General features: G+C 33.3%; 1 protein-coding gene across 1 annotated transcript; it reads right to left on the bottom strand.

Annotated features, from left to right (window-relative positions):
- Positions 1 to 1,936: 1,936 nt before the first annotated feature.
- gnsa (glucosamine (N-acetyl)-6-sulfatase a) lies at positions 1,937 to 16,533 on the bottom strand. Its single transcript, NM_001030208.1, is given in 14 exon segments — positions 1,937 to 2,853; positions 3,104 to 3,264; positions 6,650 to 6,760; positions 6,845 to 6,955; positions 7,131 to 7,232; positions 7,348 to 7,451; positions 7,539 to 7,657; positions 10,027 to 10,109; positions 10,189 to 10,356; positions 10,444 to 10,542; positions 12,143 to 12,208; positions 12,307 to 12,513; positions 16,057 to 16,116; positions 16,247 to 16,533. Coding segments are annotated over 14 exon segments (1,617 nt in total). The 5' UTR covers positions 16,397 to 16,533; the 3' UTR covers positions 1,937 to 2,777.
- Between the last annotated feature and the right edge of the window lie 424 nt (positions 16,534 to 16,957).

Below are 16,957 nucleotides of genomic sequence, written 5' to 3'. Positions count from 1 at the left end.
TATTTTTTGTGCTAAATTAAATGAAGTTTTATAAACTAATTTCGAGAGGAGCACGTGATATGATTGATCGCAGCTGGTCCCTCATCTATAATCATTCATGAACCAATCAGATTCTTCCAAACTCATTATAAATAGCCTGTCTTGCCTCACGCCCTAATTTTCATATTGAAAGAACCCCCCATTCACCCCATCTCCTCCTTTACCTCCTCTACCAGGGGGAGCTCGCGATGATCTACCTGATCTCGGACCCCCTTACATGCTCATTAATCAGGCGGAAGCCCTGGGCTCAATTATCTCCAAGCTCAGGGTTCTCTCATGGGACAACATGCCAAACCTGCTATTATTATCAAGCAATATCTAAGTGTGAACTCTTGAAACTGTATTAAAATGAAAATAAAATGCTGCCTTGACGAAAAGCTGACATTATATGTATAATAATTTTATTTGTATTTTGTGTAGTTATATTATTAATTAATGACTTTCTGTATTTTAATGTTCTTTATATTTTTAAAATAAAAAATAACTGCATACATTTATTGATGTTTTAGAGATTTTTTATTTGTAAAATGTATATAAATAATTATAAATGATGATAATAAATTAATTATTATCATTAATTAAGAATTTATATATAAAAACAATAAATCATAATAAATCAAGTTTTTATAGGTATAGATTTTAAATAATCCAAAATCCAAAGTTGTGCTTGTTAACATTTTTTAAAGGACAGTGAGTTAACATGAACTAACTTAAATAACGTTACCTAACATTAACTCAGATGAACTAATACTTTAATAAATGTGTAACTAAATGCTTGTTAATAAATACAATATCCAATGGACCATTATTTTAAAGTGTTACCTAAATTTATAATTTTATAATATTTATAATAGATTTTTATAATTTATAAAATAAAGTAAATAATAATAATTTTGTAAATATATTTTATAGATATAGATTTTAAATAATGAGCTGACATTATATTTATAATCATTTTATTTGTATTTTGTTTAATATAATTTCATTAATTAATGATTTTCTGTATTTTAATGTTCTCTATATTTGTTTAAAAAATAACTGCATTGAATAGCTGCATAAATGTAGATGTTTTAGTTTTTTATATTTTATATATAAAATGTACATAAAATATTATAAATAAGATGTTAATAAAATTATTATATTAAAATATAATTTATTTATAATATTTATATTAATTATTTATATTTTATATATTTATAATTTAGAAAAAATAAAACAAATAACAAAAATTAAATGTTTTATATTTTATAGATTTCAAATAAGCTGACATAAAAATAAATGCAAAATAAATGCAAATTTATAGATGTTTTAGATATTTTTATATATCAAATGATATAAAAATATAATATATATAATTATAATATTTTTATGAAATATTTATATTTTATATATTTATAATTTATACAAATAAAATAAATTAAAATGTTTTGTATTTTATATAGATTTAAAAAAAATTCTAACACTAATATACATATGCATTTTATATATAACATTAATATAAAAAACATTAATATAAAAAACATAAATAAAAGGATAATATAATAAATTGTATAAAGAATTTATATATTTATAATAGTTATATTATATACAAATAAAAATAAATAAATAATACATAAATAATAATATAAAAAATATTTTTAATAATAAAATGTTTTTATATTCTATAGATATAGATTAACTCATATATATATATATATATATATATATATATATATATATATATATATATATATATATATATATATATATAAATAAATATACATTTTTTAAACTACACCTTTGAAAAACACCATAGTTGTGCATCACACTAATATACATACTTATATTTTCAACAAATATTTTATTTCAATTTGTATCATAAACATAACTGCATTTCCATTCCATTATTTGACACTTATGTAATCGTAAACCACATTTTGTCCTGTTTATTATTGAAAAATCCTCGTTAAAATACAGACAAAAACATGATTTCCGAATGCTTTTATCAAATCAAACACACAAGACAAAAACTCACCAACCATATCAATGCCACAAACAAACATAACGAAAGAATTATGTGCAATAAACATGTTGATCACAGACTAAAAAGTGCTTGACTGACAGATATAGATAATGAAATATCATGGAAAAATATGCCTGTCTAATCATTTATTTCTGTGATTTGAGATATTACCAACTCGATCCAAGATCGTTGAGTAGTCAGAAAGAAAAAAACAATCCCTTCACGCTTCAAGTTTGAGTGAATAAACCACAAAAACATGATAAATTCCCTCATAAAATAACCAAACAAGTTATTAAACAGATGTAAATGTAACATTTACTGCTGCTGTGATCTACAGCTTTGGCTCATTCACTCAGAAACACACTCAAAGGACAGAAATTGAAATGCTAAACAACACTTGACTTGATCAGAGAGCAGAACTGAAAAGGTGAGGGAGTGTTATTGCGTTTATAGGTAACCTTCACCCAGTTTTCATGGTTTTGGGTGAGCTATTCCTATAAATTGCGCACAAATACAGTGTGTGTGTGTGTAATGTAATTATTCATCATGAGAGAAAAATATAAAGCTGAAAATCTACTAGTGTGTTTTGTCAGGACATGAAGCATGTGGTCCTGTCTGAAAGTGTCTGCAGTGTGTTTTGCACCCTGGACGCTCCAGAATGGCCTCGTCTCTTTATTACCGAGCGTCAGGATATGAAGGCATCGTCTTTTCTGCACCCTGCGTCGTCTCATCCGATCTACTTCAGCATCTGCCGCCGCTTGTTTCTGTGCGGGACCAGGCTGCTGAACATGAACCGAGGGTCAAACCTGAACCTGCAGAGGACACACCGGAGCAAGTGAGCTTTTCAGCCTATATAAACACAATAAATAAATAAAAATAATTCAAATGTGGTCAGTCAAAAGTATATATGGACCCTATAGTGAATGAATGAATGCCATTATATAGCCTATATATGAGTAAATGTATGTATTTGTTTATTAGGTAATGTCCGTTCTATTCAGGCTACCAGGGATTTTAAATTAAGTCCTGGTGTTATTTGAGACGTGTGTTTTAGGTAGTGACCGTGAGTCGTAGACCCCTGGCGTTCTGCAGGAGCGTCCCGAGCAGGACTGCAGCATCATGAGCCGGTGGTTCATCTTCTCCAGCACCTCCTGATCGATGCTCTTGGCGATGTTACTCAACTGAAACGGATCTGACGTCAGATTGTAGACCTCCACAAACACCTGCAAGCAAAGACGGTGAGCTTATATTACAACATATATTTCATTCCAGTGTGTTAGTCATGTATAAAGCTGAAGGAAATTTTCACAATATTTCCTATAATGTTTTTTCTTCCGGAGAAAGTCGGATTTGTTTTATTTCGGCTAGAATGAAAGCAGTTTTTAATTTTTTAAACACCATTTTAAGGTCAGTATTATTAGCAGGGCTTTACATTATCTTTTTTAATCACCGGCCACTGTGGCTAGTAGTTTTCCAATGTTACTAGCCACTCTGCTTTTCACTAGCCACAATTTTGTTGTTGGTAAAAAATATTTTACATGCATAAATTTGATGTTGACATGCTACAAATACGAACTTATTTCTTAGCCACAAATTTTGAATGTGTCAAAACAAGCAAAATATAGCTGTACACTATACTTTTTATTTAACAAGACATTTCTTTAAAAAAGAAAGAAAAGCAATTGACTTTTAAAAAAATTACTATTGTCATGTATCCAAAATATGCACAGTAATCTGTCCTGGCTAAAGATCTCTCGGATCGCCAGTTAACTGCAGATAAATGGAGAGGTCATCTCCCGTTAAAGCAATATTGTAAAACAGATAATTAAACCATTTTAACAAAAATGAAAGCAAATAAAACCGTAAGCAAATGAAAGCAGGTGAAACATACCGTGTGTGATGATGAAAGAATGATCACATGCGCACGGTTAACTTAATGCAATTTAATAATCTGTTCAAAGTGAAAGCAACCGGTGCTGCTTACATAAAGACACATTTTGAGCTCTTAAAAGCATCAGGACTGCGGCTGCATGTTCATCACAATTTGTCTAGTTTATTTGAAAGAGAACCGATGACAGTTGCGTTTCCAGAACCTGTTCCAGACACGGTTGCTTCACGATTTGGGCGCATCACATCAGCTGTTAGCGCTATTGATCATCATCCTCTCATTCGGTATTCACTTCCCTGCTGAAAAATCCAGCTTAAACCAGCCTAGGCTGGTTGGCTGGTTTTAGCTGGTCGACCAGGCTGGTTTTAGAGGGGTTTTGGCCACTTCCAGGCTGGTTTCCAGCCATTTCCAGCCTGGTTTTAGCTGGCCAGGCTGGAAAATGACCAGCTAAATCCAGCTAAAACCAGCTTGACCAGCCTAGCCAGGCAGGGAGCCCAGCCAAAACCAGCTATGTCCAGCTTAAACCAGGCTGGTCAAGCTGGTTTTAGCTGGATTTAGCAGGTCATTTTCCAGCCTGACCAGCTAAAACCAGGCTGGAAATGGCTGGAAACCAGCCTGGAAGTGGCCAAAACCCCTCTAAAACCAGCCTGGTCGACCAGCTAAAACCAGCCAACCAGCCTAGTCTGGTTTAAGCTGGATTTTTTAGCAGGGTTGCTTTCTTCTGCTCGCGTGATCACAATTATTTTACTTCTCGATTCTAAGATCACATTTGCACGCATATTGGGCCATCCTTATATTGTCGAACCCTGCTTTTAGGAAAACTACAATTTAAAAATTATTTTCAACCAGTCAAAGTGGCTAGTGGGGGTGTTTGTCTAACCCGCCAAAGCTGAAATCTACCCGCATTCTGCGGGTGTTAATGTAAAGCCCTGATAATTAGCCCTTTAAGCTATATTTTTTTTGTCTACAGAACAAACCACTGTTATACAATGTCCTACTCAATTAACCTAGTTAAGTCTTTAAATGTCACTTTAAGCTGAATACTAGCATCTTGGAAAACATCTAGTCAAATATTATTTACTGTCATCAGGGCAAAGATAAAATAAATCAGTTATTAGAAATGAGTTATTAAAACTATTATGTTCAGAAATGTGGTGAACAAATCTGTTAAACTGAAATTGGGACAAATATACAGGGGGCTCTAATAATTCAAACTTCAACTGCATATGTTTAAAATAGCTCTTATGTCCAGGGTTGTGTTCAGATTTATGATTTATTTATGTAGCACCGTGATCCTGCGAGAGACGATCTTTTGGTTCCGCTGTATGTCTGTATAATATTTTATACAACAGTTCTGTCTGGTTCTCAAATCTGATTGGCTGATAGCCGTGAGATATTCTGCAATATCAGAACTCCTACAGCCTCTTTACCCTTTGTGTATTACTCCGCCCACATACAGCCAGCAAAAAGCAGACACTACAGATCTAAAGTTTAACAGATGCTTGCTCAGCTGTTTAACTGTCTGCTTATGATTTGAATCCGGAAGAAAGTAGTTCCTCATACAAAAGGGTTTTTGAGACTCTCCATGTTTGATTTCGTTTTTATATACACATTTATGCCGTCAAACTGTTGTATAAACGCAATATCACACGAGTAGCAGTGCGATATGGCTGTATATCAGCACTGGTGGGGGCACTAAGGCAACGCACGCCTCCCACCAGTGCCGATATACAGCCATATTGCACTGCTACTCGTGTGATATTGCTCATTTATATTACATAACTGTTATAACTTATGCTTAGTTTGCCAGTTTATTCATACATATATTTTATTAACAATATTATGTATACTGCATTTATTTAAAATTATAATAATGATATTTTATGAAGAAATAAATGGATCATTTTTAAAATAAAAATTTAATTTAGTTTTTTTATTGTGTTAATTTATAATCATTTGAATATTTATTATGTAATCAGAATTTTTAATATGTTATGCATTAAATAAACTCAATTGTGTACATGATGGGCTTTTTACAAAATGATATATTAATAATATATTACGTGTACATTATATATTTTCACCCTATTTAAAACATCATAAAGTGCATTTAAATTTTATTAAAAATATTATATACACACACACACACACACACACACACACACACGCACACAATCTTAATATTGAAATTAAAATTTATATTTTATAAACATGTTTAATTTACTTAAATATTACATGTTTCTATAATCTAAATTATAGAATAACATTATAAATAATAATATGTATTATAATATAATAATATTGTATAATACATAGCATAATGACATGTATTATACATATAAAAAATAATTAGTTCATTCATTCATTCATTCATTTTCTTTTCGGCTTTGTCCCTTTATTAATCCAGGGTCGCCACACTGGAATGAACCGCCAACTTATCCAGCATATGTTTTACGCAGCGGATGCCCTTCCAGCCGCAACCCATTACTATGTAAATATATATATATATATATATATATATATATATATATATATATATATATATATATATATATATATATATATATATATATATATTTACATTACAAAAGCACATTATATTTATATGAAATATTTAAAGTATTTAGAGCTTATATACTGCATAATGTAAATATTTAAGTTGTTTTAGTCATTATATTATTACTATCAGTTAGTACTTTTCTTTTCGCTTTGTTTTTTACCTCGTTGTCATCAAATTCACAGTACTGTAAGTTGGCGTTCGGTGACACAGTGCGAACACAGGCGTAGGTGTTGTTGTAGGCGTCTTCACACACACAGTCAGGGAAACACTCCTGTAAAGAAAGCACTCAGTCTCAGCACTCGTTATTTAAGGTGACTTTAATGCAGAAATATATCAGCAGCACACAGACACTCACCGAGACCCCGGGGCCCAGCAGAGGACAGGCAGGATCTGACACATTACGGCCTTCACCTTCATATTCAACCAGTACATCTGACCTCCACACACTGCTGTTCAGTTCACCCACCTAAAACACATACACACACACACATCCAAGCACACAAGCCACAAAACAAAGGCAAACCCTAATTTATGCTCAAAACAAGGTCATTATACTGGACATGTAGCAAGAAAACCTTTGCACGAAGCTCAAAATGACCGATAGTAATACCTGCATTTACTGTAGTTCAAACAGGACGTACCATTATAGGAAGAAATGACATGCCGTCCATCTGAGTGTCATTGACGTTATATCCTGCGATGTCTAGAATTGTTGGACCCAAATCCACATTTGCTATAGGTAACTTACAACACAAAAGATCCATTATTATTGACACACCAAACAAATATACCTCTAAATTACTCCCAAAATATATTTCTTTATTTATATATATCTAAAAAAGAGCTTGTTTTTATTACCGGGCTGGTCTGATTGGGTTTGATATTCGGCCCTCGCACCAGCAGAGGAACTCTGATGTCAAACTCATAGAGCTGCCTCTTATCCATCGGCAGAGAAAACTGGCCTGAGAGAAACAAACACGCATGTAACAAAATAAAAGTCACTAAAATAAAAAAATAACCATGTCTTATCCAGTGAACTCCTGGTGTACCTGTGTGATATCCATTGTCGGAGGTGAAAATGACGTAGGTGTTGCTGAGCTCTCCTCTGATGTCCAGCTTTCTCACCAGCTTCTCCACCAGGTCGTCCACTGATAGTAAAGTGCGCCACCTAGTGGATCAAAACAGATTACATCCCTATTATGCAGCTTTACGTTAAGTATAAACCATCCCAAGTGTAGAATACAGATCATTTTTGTCTAAATATACACTGTAGCGTCAGCTCTTTTCTCTCAGTGTGAAACGCTTGCTTCAAAAGTCTGCTCACTCGAAACTCCGCCTTTCTGAGAGACTACTGTGCTCTGATTGGTCAGATCAGACCAATCTTGGTTTGTTGTGATTGGTCAGTTGGCCCTGCTCTGATTGGTCAGATGGTTTAGATGATTCAGTCTGTGGTGACTAGACAGATGATCCTTCTCCACTCTGATTGGTCTGATGGCTCTGATCCGATTGGTCAGATGGCCTTACGTTGCTCTGATATGTTTAGATGATTAAGTCTGTTGTGATTGGCCACTTGGCTCTACACATCTCTGATTGGTCTGATGCCCCTACTTTGTTCTGATCAGTCAGATGATCCTACACTACTCTGATTGGTTAGATGGTCTCAATCTACTGTGATTGGTATGACGGCTCTGTGCATCCATTTGCCTAAATGGGTTCCTTACTACACTTCGAGTGGTCTGATAGCCCTACTTTGTTTTGATTGGTCCGATGGCCCTACTGTGTTCTTATTTGGTTATATGGCCCTTTGGGGGACCTTCTCTGGTTGCTCAGATGGTCCCACTGCACTTTGATTGGTCTGATGACCCATTGTTTACTCTGTTATGATTGGTCAGATAGTCCCACCTCTACTCTTATTGGTCTGATGGCGCTACGCTGTTCTAATTTGGTAAGATGGTCCCACTCTACTCTGATTAGGACCTTCTCTGTTGATTGGTCGGATATCCCTACTTTGTTCTGATTGGTCAGATTGGTCCAACTCTACTCCGATTTGTCAAATGGAGCAATGAAACTCTTTTAGTTTCAGCTTCAACTTTCAACTTCAGTGTTTGAGGGTCAAAGCAGATGCTGTTTACAGGCAGCCAATGAAATCACAGACTGCCATTATGCAAATTTGTAACAAACTCTCAAAGGTTTATTCAAGAAGACTTAAATGACTAATAACCGCACTTTTGCAGCTATAAATTTATATATATATATATATATATATATATATATATATATATATATATATATATTAGGGATGTAACGGTATCAGAATTTTACGGTACGGTAATACCTCGGTATGAATGTCACGGTACGGTATTTATTGAATCATTTACAGGAAAAAACAAAACTTATGAAAATACTCCAAAAAAGTGCCAAAAGTGTCAATGACATACAAATTAGCCATCTATCTGTAAGCTTTGAAACAGGAACTTCAATTTTAATAACAAAAAAATATTAAACCATGTAAAAAAAATAAAGTTTAAATTTAGTAGTGTTGAAAAATCACATTCAACATTTAATCACTCACTCACTTAGATAGAGATGGGTTTAAAGGAAAATTATCATATAAATATAATCTGGTAAAAGCTGGTATCTCTGGGTATTTACAATGTCCCCTGCAACAGAAAAAAAACCCTCTCATTTGGGACTGAGGTTTCTGGGACAAGAGAGATATGACTTGGCCCAGGTTGACAGCAGTGGGTAACGTTGTGCATTGTCTTTCCCCCACTTGAGAGCACAAACCATGAGTGAGATAGAGATCTCATGTCTGCATCAATCTGAACAGTGTGCTGTGTTTCTGCAGTCCCCATGACTGATTATTAGTCGTATTCCCCAACTTGCAGGCACGTGCACACACAGTGCTCAACCTGTGCAGTGCACATGCCCTTTTTAGTCTTTGATAGAATGTTCCCTTCCAAAATGATCAAAAGTGCCCCCGCGACGCGACATACCCTCCGTCCCCGCTTTACAGTACGCGCGCGACAACACAGCTGATAAGAACTCGCGCGACAACACAGCTGATAAGAACTCGCGCGACAACACAGCTGATAAGAACTCGCGCGACAACACAGCCGATAAGAACTCGCGCGAAAACACCACTATTCAGGACGCGCGCGGCCACAACACCCGCTTTAGAGTTTTACAGCTCTTTTTGATCCCCGCTTCTAGCAGCACACTCCATTTCCGCATTACTGGATCTGTAGCGACAACAGACCGCAAGGGATTATGGCCAAGCCTGGGCTTATGGGAATTGTAGTTTTCCGGTACCTCCCGTTCGCTTCATTCGCCTGAGCAAATTTTCTCAGAAGACCTATAGTTTTACCGAGTCATGCGACTACGGTAATATCGAAAAAAATTAATATTGCGGTATGACGGTATTTACAATACTGTTACATACCTAATATATATATATATATATATATATATATATATATATATATATATATATATATATATATATATATATATATATATATATAAAAGTCATAGTACCGTTTTCTGTAGGCGTTATCCAAAAACTCGACTGAAGAGTTGCTCATGGGCGTCTTCGCTTGTCTGATGAGCCAGTGTTTGTCCTGAAAAGTGGTTCAAACGCTGTCAGATAAGCAAAAATAAACACCCAGTCAGTATATTGAAGACACTTGAGGTTTGTACCTTCCCATGTATGTTGAAGTTGGGGTCTCGTGGAGCTTTGAGGTCAGGAAAACTGCTGTCGTACTGCGGAGCGGCCGTCCAGGGCGAGTGTGGCGCCGGTGTGGACACCATCATGAAGAAAGGCCTGCGGTTTGACTTGTTTTCCAGGAAGTCGATGGAAACATTGGCCTGGATGGAATCAGACATGGATGAGCCACTAACTCGGGTAGATCATTCGCTGTTCTGTAATTTCATGAACACAAGATCTGCTCCTACCAGGACATCTGTAAGGTAATCCTCGCTGTAGTTTTGTCCGTGCCGCTGCGCCCTGCCATTCACTGACAGCGTATAGTTGTAATATTTAGAGTTTCTCTCCTGTAGGAGCAGTTTTATAGGAAAAATGTGTCATTAGAATAATTAAAATAAAATAAATAATGCAAATATTTAACTTTAGTAAAACAGCACATTAAATATAAAATAAAAAAAAGAAAATAAGCAAGTGATAAAATACCAATTAAATTATATTTAAATGCTATTAAATAAAAAATATTAAAATAAACATATAAATATTTTATTTAAAAAATACTTAATTAGATTTAAAACCAATTTAAATAAGAATATAAATGAAAAACCTAATCTTTAAAAGTATTTAAGTTTGATTATTAAAATGTGATAAACTTGGTGTGTAGTTGAATCAGTGTTATAAATCATTATTTTAGTTTGTATGCTTGTGTTAATAATAATTTCAACAATTTAATCAGCTAAAAATAAATAATATATTTAAATTAAGTTTAAATAAATAAAACATTTAAATCATTAAAATATCATCATTTTATATTTTTAATATTTTATGTTTTAATCATAAAGATTTTACTCCAAACAACATGTCTAGAGAATTACTACACAAAATCAAATTATTAAACTGGATTAAAGTAAAGATATTTTTATATGTAATTTAATAATAATATTAATAATAATAATAATAACATTAAATATAGCTTAATTGTAAAAATGTAAAAGTTTTTGATGAATAGAAACTTAATTTGGTTAATTTAAACCAATGTTAAATACAAGTAATAATATTATATAACAATATATTAGATACTATTTTATATATATATATATATATATATATATATATATATATATATATATATATATATATATATATATATATATATATATATATATATATATATATAAATAACTAACAAGCATGGATCATCTGCTTGATTTCTTGCACTACCCAAACATCACAAGCAAGCTGTGTTTTAGGCTGCTGTTTGTTTTCTCAACGATCCAGCTATAATGGGTGTTTTTCAGCTCTGATGGGAAAGGTTGAAGGGCTTGTCATCATCTCCCAAATAATAAATCATTAAAAGGTCTTCAACTTTAGATTCAGGGCCTCTAAATCAGTCTAAAGTTTGTTTACATGCTATTACAGACAGATTTAGGTTATTTTTTATATGAAATAGTGAGCTTAGTGAAATACATTCTTAAATGTTACTTGCACATATACTATACATGCTCTTGTTTTTCTTTTTTACTAGAAACACGTCTATGTTCCTGTTTGCACGCAGACAGATCTTTTACATTTTTAACTTTTCCGCCACATACTCTATTTTAAGAGTCTTTAAATATTTTATATTTGCTTTTATTTCTGTGTCCGTAATTTTTATTGTAATTGTTATTATTTACCATATACATGTATATTTATTTTCAGTCTGTAAATATTGAAATACAATCACAGTTTTATTTAAGAACAATAACCTTGCTGCATTAACAAAATATAAAAAATAAAAGGATGTGCATGTTTTAAAAACTAAACAAAACAAAAAAACAATCAATTATTATTATTGTTGTTATTTTAAGATCACGGAGGGTTGTGTAAGCATTTCAATGCATGTCATACTGTGCATGACTCTGTATAATACAAATAAAATGTACATCTGAATATTTCCCCCAGTTTTCTTACCAGGGCGAACCAGTGATCCCAGCCCAGAGGAACGTGCTCGACTCCTCCAGCTTTTTTACTGCCGTACTGAAGCAGAGAAACACACATGGTTCAGATTTTTGAAGGTAATAATGTCCAGTCAGCGATTAGAGACTATAATGCTGATTTTCCAGCATCTCATTCACCTCATTCAGATACTTCCCAGCGAAGAAGGTCTGATATGCGGCGTGTTTCTGCAGGAAGGCTGGGAAAGTGTCGGGCTCCTGGCCCTTCTGCCATGCTGTGCTGCTGCAGTTTCCCTCCAGCGTGTTGTTCACCACGTGATGATTGTGAGGGTATTTACCTGTCAGGATACTCGCCCTGCTGGGACAGCACAAAGGACTGGCCACAAACTGGGTGAGAGAAAGAAAGAGACTTTAACTTTTAGGTCTTCTTATATACGCTAATGAAAATAAAGAAGACTTATTTATTCATGTCTTACAAGAATTTAAAAAAAGAAATAAGTCTGTAAAATAACAGAAAATGTACTGACAGTTTATTACAAGCTTTTTGTAGACTACACTCTTAGCAGGGTTTCTGCAGGGTCTTGAAAAGTCAAAATTTAAGTTTAAAATCCAAAAGTTTAAAGTTTAAAATCCAAATTTAAGGCCTTAAAAAGTCTTAAATTTACTGTATATTGTGTTGTGTTGCCTTAAATCTTTTTTTTTAACAAGTCTTAATTTTCCCTTGTTCATGTATTGCTACCAGATCTGGACAAAAAACCCATACAATCACCAACAATCATTAAAACTTTTTATTAAAAAAAGGTAATTTTAACTCTATTTATTATAATAGTTTAATTATTTTCCTTACAATAACAGTTCTTCATGTATTTACTGCTGAGGATCCGGACCTGGACAGAATGTTGTGCATAGATTTAGTTTATTATAAAACATTTGTTCTTTTTTATTTTACAGAAAGTTTATCTTGGAAAAGTGTACAGATACAAGTAGAGCTTGCTTGTTTTTAAACAATATTTAAAATATTTGACTAATATATAAAATCTTACATATTTAAATTTTTATTATTATTGTATTATTAAAAGTATTAAATTATTATTATTATTATTATTTGATTGGGCAAATAAAATTCTTTTCCATTTGGGCCATTTGAAAAACTCCTTAGCCTTTAGCTCTTTATGGGTCTAAAATTTAATTCATAATGGTCTAAAAATGTCTTAAAGTCTTAAATTTAATTCAGTGAAACCTGCAGAAGCCCTGTCTTAGTAATAAAGGTACGTGAGCTGTCACTGGGGTGGTACCTTTTTAAAAGGTACAAATTAGTATCTAAAAGGTCCATATTAATACCTTAAGGGTACATATTAGTACCTAAAAAGTGCAAAGGTTTTCCTCTTAAAATGGTTAGGTAGTAATATATATTTTTGAGGTACCAATAAGAACCCTTTAAGTACAAATGTGTTCCTTTTAAAAAGGTACCACCCCAGTGTCAGCTCTCGTACCTTTAATTCTGAGTGTATTATACAACACCAACACAGACAATATATCACTTTAAACTATTACAAATGCCCATAAAAGTCAATTTTTCCAACTTTTCAAGGGTAAAAGTTGCTGGTAAAATATATTCAGATCCCATAATGCAATTTAAAATCAGAAATAAACAAGGGAAGAAAATAAAAACATAAATCACAAAACTATTTTCCATTAGCCTCAATTGACTTCAGAGAGAGAGAAAGAGACATGATGAGAAGAGTTAGGAGAACATGTGGTAAACTTTTATTAATGATTTTCTTAGTTTAGTTTTTATTTTGAGAACACACTTTAGTATGGTTTCTGTAGTATATTTGTATATTTTAGGGCGGCACCATCTATCGTTTCAGTAGCAATGTGCGAGTCGGCATTGATCACATCGCAGGGATCTGCAGTGTAGTTGGGATTATATTTGACCAGACATTACAGTTAGGGTGGCGCAGTGTGTAGCGCTGTCGCCTCACAGCAAGGTCCGTTGGCATTTCTGTATGGAGTTTGCATATTCTCCCCGTGTCTGCATGGGTGAAAGTTATTATTTGCATGTGTTTTTAAGACCTGACTGTAAGAATTAAGCAAATTTAAGCCATTTGGGGACATTAAATGTAAGTCGCTTATAGATTAATTGTAGATTATAGATTGATTAAAACAATGTTACTATTATTATTAATGTTATTATATGATGATCATTTCATTTCTGCGTCTGAATACTGTTTGACCTGATCATAAATCATTGTTTATTGCATCTTTTCTCTGTTGTATTTAACTTTGCTTGTTGTTTTTTAAATGATATTTAATGCCGATACGCTCCCCTGCAGAATCAACACAATTGATCTAAAATTATGATATGAATTCTTTACAAGCTATTCAAGTCATCTGCTGAACTTGCATTCATATCACAATATATTTTGCAGTGAATGAAAATATTGCAATGTCAGTTTTTTTTCTAATATCGTGCAGCCCTAATGTATTTATTTGCATAGTAGCAGTCATACAGTGTGCGTCACTTTTTAGAAATTGAGATTCGTACATCATATGAAAGCTGATGAATGTAAATAAGCTTTTCATTGGTGTGTGGTTTGTTAGGAAACGACAATATTTGGCAGAGATATAATTATCTGAAACCCTAAGGGTTAAGTAACATTTGAAGTGGATTAAAAACTTTCATCAAGGACACTCGTCCCAGGACAAGTTTGAAAAACCCGATTTACTTCAGATGACTACCGAATATATCACTTTTGGTATGTTTACAGTAGGAAATGTACTCTATTTATTTCTGGAACCTGAGCTTTACTTAATACTACATTGATTTTTGGCAAAAAAGGAAAATGTTTTTGTCTATTGCCTAAAAGATACTCGTGCAACTTAAGAATTTAGTTTCATTTTACGTTTATGCAGTTAACAGAACACGTTTATTGTTAACTAATGCAAAGCTTAGTGTTTGCACAGCTTACATGAACTCTTGTGCAAACCTTTTAGGTTATAAAAACAATAGTTTGAACAGACACTGCACCCAAAACATAACAAACGCCACCTAAACAAATACTAGTAGGCGGTTCATTCTGCTGTGGCCACTCCTGATAAAGCAGGGAACAACCCAAAGGTAAGTAAATGAGCACTAGTAAGTATTATGAAGAAAACAGGCAAACGTTTTCACTTTAAAGATGAAAATATGTAGCTAAACGTGGTTAGTTTACATTTTTGCCAGATGAAGAAAAGCTAGAACTGTTTTAATTTATTATTTAATTTTCTAATGTTGTAATTTAAGATGTTTTTGTAGATACTGTAATCATGTGCTGTCTAATGGGTTGGCCGTAAAAGGGAACTAAATAAATACAAATAAATAATGCTCAATTTTTGTGTATGAACCAAACTTTACAAGTGTATCAGGACCCACATTATTTCAGATTGTTTATGTCAAACAAAAGAGCATAAATGTGTTGGTTTCATAAAAACTGAGGTAAAGTAACAACTTGTGCAAGGTTTGTATATTGTTTACCATGCTACTTTGAATATTTCTGTCTGAAATTGCATGCAATTATGACATCAAAACAACATAAGCACTATTTAATTGAATGTGAATGGTGTTGTATTTTGGCAGTCATCGGCTGCTAATAAGATTGCTCTCTATTTAGACTTTGTAAACAACACTTTTCTAAATTTATATGAAGGAGAAAGTCCGAATGTGCGAATATAAATCCAACTTTACCCTAAATTTAATCAAATTTGCAGTGTTTTCGAGCAAACATTAGTTAGATTATGATTAATTCAAATAAACTGCATTCAGTCTGTTAATAATATCAGTGATATATGCTGCTCCTATACATATTATTTTAGCTCGTATACAGATGTTGAATGCATTATGGAGTTTACCACTTGTTTTGAACAGATCCAGTTGTATTTTGTACTCACCGCATTTGTAAAGGTAATTCCAGCATCACCTATCAGCTTTTTAGTCTTGACTAAAGGAATCTGTTTAACGACAAATAGCAAGATGATGATGATGATGATGATGATGCAGATCTGCTTCACAGATATACAGTAAATAACATGGAACACATCGCGATCAATCAGATCGTTTTCCTCCAGAAAACATCCTCACCATTCCGCCGATGGACACATCCAGATCATCGGTCAGGATTAAAACTATATTCGGTTTGGGATTGGTTTTAGCAGCGGCCAGATTGACACAATGCAAAGTGACGCAGATGACAATAATACAATGAAGTAACACTAACGGAGCTGACACCATGTTTGATCCCGAATTAAAAACAAACGGAGCCATGACCTAAACGAGGATCTCCCCCTGCGATAAATGCATCAAATATTGTTTTAGCAATAGCTCCTGTGCTGGAGCAGCTAGCTTGTCTAGTGTACGAAATTACGAATCGTACTATGGCGACGCTTCTGTTTGTTATGAATATTAATTAGACGTCGTGACGTTGACCGTTACTTTTCTGTGGCGTCTAGTCACGGTGGGCTCATTAATATTCATAAGCCAAGACTTCGTCACTGTGGGATTGGCTAGTTGGCCAACAAATTTTTTTTTTTACTGTATGAATATGTTAATTTTAGTTTTTGGAAATACGATAAGAAGTTGGAAAGTGAAGCTTATGTGAATAATCTTGTGATTATGCTTACCAAGTTTCATATGCTTCGTTGTAAATTTAGCAATCAGAAACCTCTGTTTTTAGTGGTAATTAATGAACTAAATATTTATATAAATACCATTAAGGAGATTACAAACAAAAAAGCTGTTAAAACTGTATATTTGTTTGACACTTTTAAGTTATTGTGAGTTAGCAAGGCCCAG

The sequence above is a fragment of the Danio rerio genome, chromosome 4 (genome assembly GCF_049306965.1).
Source record: "Danio rerio strain Tuebingen ecotype United States chromosome 4, GRCz12tu, whole genome shotgun sequence".
Classification (NCBI taxonomy): domain Eukaryota; kingdom Metazoa; phylum Chordata; class Actinopteri; order Cypriniformes; family Danionidae; genus Danio; species Danio rerio.
This window is presented reverse-complemented; position numbering and strand designations above follow the sequence as displayed.